At 38.0% G+C, this 11,968-nt stretch overlaps 1 protein-coding gene across 3 annotated transcripts; it reads left to right on the top strand.

Moving 5' to 3' along the window:
- The first annotated feature begins 115 nt into the window (after nt 1-115).
- Nucleotides 116-11,631, top strand: ALKBH7 (alkB homolog 7). Of its 3 annotated transcripts, none has more exons than XM_039329692.1 (4): nt 116-442; nt 4,893-5,066; nt 7,938-8,062; nt 11,494-11,631. In XM_039329692.1, the coding sequence occupies exons 1-4, from the start codon at nt 167-169 to the stop codon at nt 11,582-11,584; spliced, it is 666 nt and encodes a 221-aa protein (XP_039185626.1). In that variant the 5' UTR covers nt 116-166; the 3' UTR covers nt 11,585-11,631. The 3 variants fall into 3 exon arrangements, with proteins under 3 accessions (XP_039185626.1, XP_039185625.1, XP_039185627.1); XM_039329691.1 differs by lacking the exon at nt 11,494-11,631 and adding an exon at nt 9,249-10,609; XM_039329693.1 differs by lacking the exon at nt 11,494-11,631 and adding an exon at nt 9,179-9,301.
- The last annotated feature ends 337 nt before the right edge of the window (nt 11,632-11,968 follow it).

Genomic DNA, 11,968 nt, shown 5'->3' with positions numbered 1-11,968 from the left:
TTCCACCCGCTCTTCTGACTCCAGGTAGGAAAGGCACCTTGAAGTATGTTTTGCACCACGTGGGCTCCTTTGCTTTTACGCCAAAGCGGAACGTCAGTATGCAAATGAATGGAGGTCGGCCCATCATGCACTGCGGGCGCTCTAATTTCTCGGTGCCCTAGCTGCGATGCCGGCGCGCGGTCAGATTGCTGGGCGACGGTTGCTGTGGCTTCTGTCGCGACTCGCGCCATCGCTTCGGGCCTTCTGCGTGGCGGAGGAGGCGCAGCTGCGACCCTTGCCGGCCGAGGTCCGTGCGTCGAGCGAGGCTCTATGGCGAAAGCTGGAGGCCGGCGGCGCTTCGGTGACGCCGGACTTCATTAGCGAGGAAGAGGAGGCGTTGCTGGCTCAGGAGCTGGAACCGCAGCTGCGCCGACACCGCTATCAAGACGAGCATTGGGACGGGGTAGGTGGCTCTGCGTGGCTTCGAGGAAAATTCAGCGGGGCTCCTTGGCCCGATATTGATGCTGAAGTGTAGTTGGCTTAGGATCGGCTTCGTGTTTTGTGTGAGCCTCCTTAACTGACCTTTGCGCCGTTTATGATTGCAGTGGCTTATTCAACAAGTCAGTTATCGGAATGTTTCAAGCTTCCTAGTTTAGAACATATGTGGAGAGAGCAAGTAGGCTTAATGGATCTTATTAAACATGAATAGGGGTTCCCAAATTAACCACACGTTGTGAGCTTACACAGCATACTATAATAAACCACAAATAAGCCTTTTGGATTACTTTGCCCAATACATTAGGTCAGCGGTTCTCAACCTATGGGTCGCGACCCCATTTGGGGTCGATCGACCATTTTTCGTGGGTCGCCAAAGAAGGCGATCCGCCATTTTCTCCCCTCAGGGGGCAGCGCCGCGCATGCGTGCTGCGCATGGGGGCACCGCCGCGCATGCGCAGAACGTTTGTGTGACGGGGGTTGCCGCCACACAAACGTTGAGAACCACTGCATTAGGTTAAAATAATGTTAGCTAGTTTGTGGTTTAATGCACCTTGTGAAGAGGATGAATATTGGGTGTTGTCATAAGATGGGAAGATGGGCATTCTAGTTTTTATAAGATGGAATAATATTACTATGTGGAACAACATAAAAGAGATATCTTGCCCTCCCTATTTAAAAATAGAATGTTTTGTATCTCAAATATGATACTGTTGTACTCTACTATTATATAGCCATTCTAGCCTGATATTGTTTTTACTTGTTTCTTTTCTCACTGGAAATGGTTCGATTGATAGTCTGGGCATGAATACTTCTCTGAATTTTGGACTACTGCAACACGCTCTACATGGGGCTACCCTTGAAAAGTATTCGGAGACTACAGTTGGTCCAGAATGCAGCCGCGCAAGTGATAGTGGGTGTTCCTCGATACACCCACGTTACACCTATCTTCCGTGAGCTGCACTGGTTGCCTATTGGTCTCCGGGTCCAATTCAAGGTGTTGGTCATTACCTTTAAAGCCCTATATGGCTCAGGGCCAGGCTATTTGCGAGACCGCCTACTACCTCATAGTTCCCTATGTCCGGTTAGATCCCACAGGCTGGGCCTCCTTCAGGCCCCGTCGGCCAAGCAGTGCCATTTGGCGGGGCTGCGGAGGAGGGCCTTCTCTGTGATGGCGCCCACGCTTTGGAATCAGCTCCCCCCGGAGATTAGGACCACTCCCACCCTGTTGGTTTTCCGTAAGCTACTTAAGACCTGGCTTTTCCAGCAGGCCTGGGGTTTATAAAACCTTACCCCTGGATGATTGTTTTTGTATTGTTGTTTTGTTACGTTTTATGTGTTTTTTATTGTTAGCCGCCCAGAGTCCTTCGGGAGTGGGGCGGCTTATAAATTTTAAAAATAAAATAAATAAAATAAAATAAATTTTGATTTCTTGCATTCATCTCCTGTGGAAGAGCTGCTGCTACTGGCTGCTGTTGGGTGAAGCTATTGAAAGCTATTTGCTTCTATGGTAATATGCTAATAAGCATGTCTTTGATGCTGGTTGTTACGATGCTACAACAGGAAACGATGGATGCATATCTTGTGGGCTTCTCAAGGGTTTCTGATTATAATGCTGGGAAACTGCACTCATCATTATGTAAGTTTTTAATTTTGCCTGAGTTATCATTTGTGCCTGAGACATGGACAATATAAATAATAGTTTACTTAAGGTTCAGTAATTAAGAATAATCATAAATATATCATCCAGATATTGTGCTGTTTGTGGATTAGAAATATAAGTATCAACTGAACGAGATTGGGATATGGCAAGATCCAACATATTAGCTATTGCAGCCAATCTTGTTTATGTGATATGTTTTTTCATTACTTGATTAGTGTTGGATAAAATTATATACTTTTCATTTAAATGTCCTTTTTAATGAATTTGGCTCAGATGTTTAATTGCCATTCATTTGTAAACTCAAGTATGTGTTTAGACAATGAATAGAATTTTAACTTGAGATATTTTTATTCCACCTTAATGTTTATTTTATGTATCCTTTTTATGCGAAGTATTTGGAAAATACAAACTAAGCAGTTTTATGCAAACTATTAAATAAAATATTTCTAGGCTATATTTTACTGGTGTGAACTAGCTTTTTACTAAATCAGGATGTGACTATGAGATCCCTTGTATTAAATCTAAATTCCTTTATTGAAACTCATTGTTTAAATGTTCCTTCATTTGCAAATAAGTGTGCACACATCAGTTTTTTAATCTGTACTCTCCCTCTCCCTCTTATCTCCTACCCAACTTTTCACAATAAAAACAGCTTTTTTAATGATTCGGTAATACATGAGTCTGTACTGTAATCATTTATTGTAATGCTGTGTCCATTTCTTACAAACCATATATTTGTTGGCATTTGATCAATCAAACCTGATAGCTTTGGTACAGTTTATTTCTATAGAAGGATTGTTCTTTTCTATATTCCCTAAACTACTTGGAAAAGGTGAAATAAAACTTGTTGGTTCATGGAAAATCCCAGTCCTTGACTGAGTTCACATGCTAAATTATGGTTTGTTTAGAAATAAGTTAATGAAAAAGCTGCAGTTATTTGGGTTTGTTTAACATAATAAGCCATATTAAGCAAAGCCAAATCACAATATAGTTAGAATGTTAGATGAACGCTGTCAAGTTGTCCACATTTCACATCTTTCTTTAGAATAAGATGGTACCATATTTTCAAACTGATTATTCGGTATTTGATTATGAGGTGTTTCAAATGAAATATGTATGTGAGGCAATGTAAAAAGGTTATCCATGACATTTGGTGTTTTATCACAGTGATTAGCATGAGATTCTTTTTTTTCAATATTTTATTAATTTTTTATAGTCACAAATCTTTAATATTTTATCAGCAACATATTGTCTGGGTTCCAATGTTTAGTTTATTAATATATGTTAAACTCCTTTCTCTCTACCTCCTTTTTCTAGCCATTGATAAAATGTATCCCATGTTCTAAAGTAATCTGAATCTTCTTTCTCTTTCATTTTTAGTGTCTATCTGTCCATTTTTGCACAATCTTAAAATTTTCTTAATTATCTCTTCCTCTGCTGGTAATTCTTCACCCTTCCAATGTTGAGCAAATACAATTCTTGCTGCAGTTAATACATCTAACATTAAATATACACATCCCTTCTCATAATTTCCTATAATTATACCTAACAAAAATACTTCTGGCTTAAAATCTATGTGTTTTTTAGTCATTTTATCTAACTATATATGTATTCTTGACCAAAATCTTTTGGCTTTGGGGCATGTCCACCATAGATGATAATATGTGCCTGGTTTTTATCTACATTACCAACAATTGCTAGACATATTTTTAAACATTTTCGCTAATCTCACAAGTGTTAAGTGCCATCTGTAGAACATTTTGTATAGGTTTTTTTTGTAAGTCACTGCCTTTGTATTTTAGAATTTATTTCCCAAAGACTTTGCCAATTTTCTAACTTGATGTTATGCCCAAAGTTTTTTGCTCATGTTATCATTGTTTCTTTAACTTGTTCCTCTTCCATCTTTAAACTTAACATATACAGTTTCTTAATCAATTTTTCATCTGATGTCAATAATATCTGATCAAATTCTATCTGTTCTTTATAAAATCCAGATATTTTAACATATTTTTCATATCTCATTTGAATTTGCAAGTGTGGCCACCATGATAGATCAATGCCCTGTTCTTTCAGTTCTTCTCTGGGTTTTAGTTTCCCTTCAGTATTCAAAATGTCTTTATAGGTCACAATTTTCTCATAGTTAATTAAGTATGGGTGAACAAATGGTTCCATTGTTGAAGCCATCCAGGTATTTTCATGTAGATTTTCGTTTTTACTTTTTCCCATTCTAGAAGAAGTGGGTTTCTTATGTAGTGATTTTGAAAGTATCTATGTATTTTATTCTTCCCATACCATGCGAAGGCATGACATCTGAGTTATAGGTCATGCCCCTCTAGGTATAGTAACCTTTTATCTCTAAGAGTTATCCATTCTTTTAACCAAGTTAATACAGATGGCTTGATAATATAAGCCCAATCGGATAGGCCAAATCCTCCATTTTCTTTCGCTTCTTGTAGTATTTTCAATCTAATTCTAGCTTTTTTTCCTTGCCAAATAAATTTCAAAATCAGTGTATTTAATTCATCAAAAAAAAAATCCCTCAGTTTTATAGGTATTTAATTATGAGGTGTTTCAACTGAAATATGTATGTGAGGCAATGTAAAAAGGTTATCCATGACATTTGGTGTTTTATCACAGTGATTAGCATGAGATTCTGTAGTCATCACAGGAGTGCATATATATGAGTGATCAAACATGTAAATGGCTATCTCATTTTCTTTCTGGATATTCATGCCATCTCTCTTCATTCTTGTAGGCTATTCATAAGTATCGGGAGACGGAAAAATCACACTGGAGCAAAGAGTGTCATGAGATCTTACAACGAGTCCGGAATGCTGCTTTTCCCCCAGGAGTACCACAGCTCGCTCAAGTCCATGTCCTGGATTTGGATAAAAGTGGCTACATAAAGCCTCATGTAGACAGTGTCAAGGTAAGATAGCATAGAATCTACAGGTGACTAGAAAATGTTCTTTTGTAGTTTCTCCTGTAGTTTCATAGAATTGCATGATGGACCTTGGAGGAAGACTTGATAAGTTGTGGCACATACCATAAAACCTTTTTATTGCAATTTATTTCAAAATGACCTTTTTTACTATTCCTGTGAAAGTTGGTTTTGTTCTTTCACTTGAATTGTTGATTGTTAAGAAAAAATTCTCGTTGGGAAAAGGTGAATCTTTTACTTTTGTGAAAGTTATATAATAAAGAGTGTTTTGGCTGAATTTCCGGAACTTTCTCCAATATCAAGGGTCAAACATTTTTTTTCTGTGACCTTAGTACAGGGCTTTTCAACCAATGATATGCATACATGGCAGGTGCTACGAAACCCCTAGCTACTAGCCAAGTGTAGCGGGGGGGGGGGAGGGAACAGCTGCACAGACCTAGAGGAGATCAGCTGGACCTGCAGGGCTCGACATAAGCCCTAGGATCTGCCCATGCAGCTGCATGCTGGTTGGACCTACTGGCACCCGGAAGAGAAGAGGAGGAGGGCAAAGAGAGGAGAAGCTATAAAAGGAGCAGGTTTTGGTGGGAGAGGGAGAGGGAAAAAAAAACACATGGAGAAAGAGAGAGAAGAAACTTTTGTTAGTGAAGCGGTGGGGGGGGGGGCTTTTGCAAGCAAAGGGTGAGTAAGAGAGAGAGAGGCTTTTGCAAGCAAAGAGTGAGTGAGCAATAGACTTTTGTGAGCAAAGGGTGAGAAAAGGGGGAAAAGTGAGGGGGCAAAAGGAAAAAGAAAAGAAAAGGCATTGACTTCTGACTTCCTCTGTTGCAGTAGAATGAAGCATTAACATTGAATCTCAACTTTTTACTTTTCCATAATATTATAAACTAGTCATTTCTATAACAACAAATGAATCTAACTAGTAAAGCCCAAATCCCCCCTCCTTTTTTAGTCATCACATTTTTCACACTTTGTTAAGCATTGGCAGTATTCGAATATTGTCATGTCCTAAAAGTGGTATAATATGTGAAAAGGTTGAAAAGCCCTGCCCTAGTAGACTTCAGCATAAGCAAACCTGTTTTCCCTGAAGCATATATAGGCAACTTCCTTTGAGAAGAAACAGCTGAGATGCCATTGCTGCCATTTTAATCCTAGTAGTCAATTCAGGACTGAATGATATATTTGCTGTCCTTATTCTAATATCTTCTAGATGCATTGGACTTTAGTTCTTATAATCTCTGGCCAGCATCAATACAGCTTGACCTCATCAGGTTGGAAGATTATTTTATAAATTTGCTTGGCAATAGCAAAGTGTGTTCTAACCTTGATCAGAAAAACAAATGCAAAATGAAGACAGCAGCAGTTTTAGAAATGAATCAGATTAAGCAAGAAGAGATCCCAGAAACGAGCTATAAGTTGAAGAGATGATTCTTGAAGGTGGTGCAAGAATCCATTAATTTTTAGCAGTGTCCTTAAATTCAATTTGTCTATGGAGATTCCCAGTCATCCAGGCCATGGTTGTCCCAAAGTTTTCAAAGCTAACTGGGGTTTGTTTTTCCTTGAAGACATTTTGCTTCTCGCCCAATAAGTTTGTTCAGTTTTGATTGAATGGTGAAGGATGTCAGAATTTATATTCCTTGCAGTCATTTGATCTATAGCACTGTTTCTGAGAGTCGTTGAGGTCACTTTGAGGTTTATCTGTGCCCTCAGAGTCATTGAAAGGACTATGTTGTAAACAGGAGATAGGTGGTGTTGTATCTCTCCCCCTCTGTTGAGAGAGGGCTGTTCAATGTTAATATAGATGGTCTTTTTGACCCCTCTTTCAATCTAGTGGTTCTCTCATCCAGAATGTGGACTTTGCTGTCTTCTAAAGAGTGACCTTTGTCTTTCAACATTGTCTTTACAATACAATCCTTCTGCAATTCCAAGAAAGTTCCACACCAATTTGCACTATCCAGGTGACCCTGAGGCAGAGGTAAACCTCCAAGTGGCCTCAATGACTCCCAGAAAGAATGCTAATGACCAAGGACTGCAAGGAATATAAATCCTTCTATCCCCCATTATTTAGTCAGAACTGAAGAAGTGAAATGTCTTCAAGAAAAAACAAAATCCAATTGCCTTTTGAAAAAGTACATCAGTTGGCTTTGTTATTATATTCATGTATAATGTACTAGTGACCCTTAGTTGTTAAGATTAAATCCTTCCTGAAGTAGTAAATTTGTATTTGGACAATAGAATTTCAATCTACAGGTGAGATTCATGTAAAGAAATGCTTTTCTGTGCAAAAAAATTCCCTGAAATGCAGTGTTATCTCTGTAAGCATGAAGGGTTTGAGCTAGTAGTCCTCCTTATATTCCATATCTGTCTATCTACCTCCGCAGAATTTGTGAACTTCCATATGCAACTTCAATTTAGTCAGTGTTTTATAAATTTAAACAAATCTCATTGACAACTAGACTCATCTATTTCTCTGTGGACTAATTGGTTCCTATCAAAACATTGATTGTTCCAACAGGGAGATTCTTGTCTATCAAGACTTGCATAATAAATCAGCTGTGCAGTCCTATACATGCCTACATAGAAGTAAGACCCATCTTTGCCAGCATGAAAATTTGATTCAATCACTGGGGGAAAAAAGTCTGTAAATTTGGTATCTTGCTCCTTATATTCATGTCATGAATCTGATGGCAAGTCTTTCCACCCCACAGTGCCCTAGTATTGTTTTTTTTTCTAGGTGATAGAAAAAGAATGTCTGTCCAATTGCAGCATGAAACTCGGACCAACCTTATGTCCTAATATTAATTAATAAGTGATAGATATTTTGTATTATTCTAATCCCATAATGTTTATATTTCCTTTTGCTAGTTCTGTGGCTGCACCATTGCAGGCCTGTCCCTCCTGTCTTCAAGTGTAATGCATCTGGTTAGTGAACAGAATCCACAGGACTGGCTGGATCTTCTGCTGGAGCGCCGATCTCTTTACGTTCTTAGGTAATAAAAATTGCTTGGTTAAATAATCAGGCTAGGTGACTAGCTTTTTGTTTTCCGGTAGTGACTAACTAGATGCTTCTATGATTGTGGTTTTCAGAGATACATGTTTCTCTATATGCAGTTTTGTGTAGCTATTGTATCTTGTAGCCTCTGATAGACTAATTCTTCCATGATATCCTTCACCATCACTTTTTGGAATGTATTCTATTCCCAAGATCAGTCCTGGATTCAACATATATTCTATGCTGCAACTATTAAGAACACAAATACTACCTTTTATAGGCTCAAAGAAAAGTAATTAAAGAATTCTTTGAATAATGCCTGCTCCATCACTTTGAGACATACTGACATTAGGTAGAGATTTCACTTAAGAATAATGAGTCAAATGCACTGATTTTTCTCCATAACTGTGAGAAATAGTTCCTGCCATTGCCATAGTTGTACATTATCTTATTGAACTTGGCACTCGTCTAATATTTTAGCTTACAACTTCTATCAGCCCTGATAACTGACCATATTAGTTATGTTTAATAGGAGCTGTGTTCAGTGAATTCAGCAGGTACTACATTAGAGGAAAGTGCTGTTAAGCATATGGAAAAATTAGTCAATTTATGTATATTATATATAAACAAAATTATAATTCTCTATGACAAGTATGCAGCTTCATGAGCCTTGAGCTTGTACACTTCACCTTTCCCTCCTCTGTGGAGGGAGGAGGAGATTTTAAATGTCTATTTCTGTTATTAATAAATTATGATACCCTGTTACATCAAAACCTAAGGAACAGTGGTTTGTTAGAATAAAAGAAAATCAAGCTGTAGTTTCACATTTGGGATTCTTCTGTCAGATTGCAGTTCCCTAACTTTGGAATGTGATAGAAATCTGCTTTGTTCAATAAGGAGGAAATTGTGTTGCTTCCTTGTAGGTGCTTGGTAGTTAAGACTTGTCCATGAAGTAAGAAATATCTGATTTGATTATAGCTTACAGAAATTAATGAGGAGCCATATACATGAAATAGTCTGGGTATTCACTGTGAACAGAACTAGAGATACTTTTAAGAATTGCAGAAAGAACTAAGCCAGTGTTTTGTTTCTGAATCATGAGTCTTCTTTTCAGACTCTTAATTGTGCATGGCGTCAATTGGGACATTTACTGATGTCTTCTCTAATGTCTTCTTTGAATAAAGAGGGCCTGCTCGTTATGAATTCACTCATGAAATTCTTAAAGATGAGGAGTCCTTTTTCGATGGAAGGAAGGTCGTCAGGGAACGAAGAATCTCTGTCATCTGTCGAAACCTGCCCTTACCATCAGAACCATCCTAGAACTGCCAAGAGATACTGTGATGGCTAACTGTTGCTCCCAGGTGGAATTTAGTTTGTTGGCCAATTGATGTGGTGGTCTTTCTGAAGAAATTTCTCTGACCTGCTTTTCTTCAGAACTTTGGTTTTCTGTCCAACAGTAAGCGATGCAGTCAAGGGAGCCTAAAAGTGCACATCGTCTAAGAAAGTGTTCTGCCTCTCACACTTAACAGGCAGAAAGAAGGAAATGTGCCACAATTTGGCCAATAGACCTAACTAAAATGAACCACAACACTGCTAATCTCAGGGAACAACATTTTTTTCTATAATGTGTTTGCTGCAAACATAGATGGGGTGAAATTAAGAATTGAAATATACATGTTTGTTTTTAGGAGGTTATCAGTGTATTGTAATTTTTAAATTATCCTTTAATTGTTTTTCCAGTTACTGAACTATTAAACACTGTTTTCTTCTCTGCTCAATATTTAGTATCACACCTGCTGAGCCTCAAAATAGTGAACTTGGCAAAACAGATAGATCTGTTCACCAGTGCTATGAATTCTTTCTAAAAGAGGTTGGCTGAAAAAGAGAATTACATTTTTGATGCTTGTGGCCATCAAATATGAAGATGAGAGCAGGGCCTAAGCTAATTGCACTATTATTTTTTTATAAATGTGTTGTCAATTTTTTGAATGGTTAAAAAAAGTACTTGAATTTTGAATTTTCTCACAATTGATGCTGCAACTCTATATGTTTAATTCATTTCTGTGAATTAAATAATTTCAAAATGATTCTGATAGGTGTCATAAGCACAAGATCAGCTTTAACATTTAGATATTTAAAAATAAATAAATGAAAAAGCTAAGTTGGAGTATCTCTAAATGAGAATTTGTGGTGGGTATTCAGTGGGAATAGGAGAAATCTCCACATTTTGATTTGCAGCATCAAAATACTAAAGAGAAAAGAGCTAAAATGAAGAAGTGGAAGACAAGTCAATAGTCTTGATTATAAAAAAGGAAGTGTTGAGGAATGTGGAAATAGATAGCACTTATCTAATCTTTGATTTGGGATGTGGTAAAATATGAAAAGACTGGGGCTGAATCTGTGTCTCCTATTGCTCAGGACTAGAACCCAGTTCTATTTACAACCAAGAACACTTGACTCTGAATGGCTCTATCTCTTCTTTATGTTTCTTTTTTATTCCTCTCTCCATTTCCTAAAAAAATAAATAAACCTCTTGAAACCCTAAGTTATATCTCCGCAGTATTCTTGACAATCTTTGTGGCACACCCTTATGTTGCTAAACAAAAAAATGGCTCAGAAAGCTTTGTTGGGATTACTGAATGATGTTTTGTTTTTAAAAAGAAGTACTATATGTCTTTTGCAAAAAATATAGGTATGTGGCTTTAGTCTGATCTTTACTGCTTATTTTCATGATGGTTTGAATGACTATCAGTAATCAACATTAAGATGTTTGGGGCATCAGTAATGCAAATAATGCAAAATAATAATAAAATCATCTCACAATGAATGATCCTGACCCGAGAACTGGAGATACTGTTTTTGTCCTTGCTTTGTTTTTATTTTATTTACACCAGTATTTACATATCAATCATTCATAATACAAGTTTGGGACTAATAACCTCAGCTTTCCAAGAGAAGAAATTGACAGATAAATTAAAAACAATAACAAGGAGGAGCTCAAATTGGGAAGAAACATGGCAAATGGCAGACCCTCCTTGAATTCAGGAAAGAAAGAAATAACTTAGAAATAACCCATAAATATTTTGAATGGTTGCCTGAGCCTTTCAGATGTAAATTAGACAGGATTCAGTCAAGCCAGCAATGTGTTTAAATGAAATATATCTGGGAAGAGTGGGAAAGGGCTGATACAGTAGATTATATGCCCAGTTCAAGAGGGTACTTTTTGGTTCCTGGTAAGTAGGGATTATTCTGTAGAGTTGCTCTGTGCTTGAAGTGAAGGATGTAGACATCACCTGGTGGGGTTTCTTGCAGTTCTTTCTCTTAAAAGCTTGTGTAAGCACCAAGGACTGGATTGAGATAAAATAATGGAGCTTTGTTCATGCTTTGCTACTGCCTTATAAGTCTCTGCATCCATTCTCCTCTCCACAGCCATCAGCCCACACAACTACAAGCAGAGGCTGAGAGTTTCTCCACTTCGTGCCACTGGTGGCTGTCATCTAGAAAAGCTACATTCTCATAGTGTATAGGACGACAGCAGGGGTTTCCCAATGCTGGGATCTCACTCTTCTGCAACAGAATTGAAAGGGTCAGGTCGTGATTGCTGTGTGCCTTGGGACAGGTCCCACTACAATACTTGAAAAGGATGGTCTCTTCAGAGTTGTAGCCCAAGCTTAGATCTTTGATACGAACCAGCAGACTTCGTAATTGACATTCTTGGTCCTCGGGTCTCTCCCACGTATGCCTCTTTGGACGGATCCTGGCTAGGCCAGAGAACAATGGGGTTGAGCGGTTTAAAGACTTGTTCTGGAGAGTTGTGGCACTGGTGAATGTTCCTTTAAAGGACTGTGTTTCTGTAATGAGAGGAAGAGAAAGAAGTAGAAGAAAGGAAGAATGGACATCATCT

This window comes from Crotalus tigris, unplaced genomic scaffold (assembly GCF_016545835.1).
Source record: "Crotalus tigris isolate CLP2741 ecotype Arizona unplaced genomic scaffold, ASM1654583v1 scf7180000024407.359931, whole genome shotgun sequence".
Taxonomy (NCBI): domain Eukaryota; kingdom Metazoa; phylum Chordata; class Lepidosauria; order Squamata; family Viperidae; genus Crotalus; species Crotalus tigris.
This window is presented reverse-complemented; position numbering and strand designations above follow the sequence as displayed.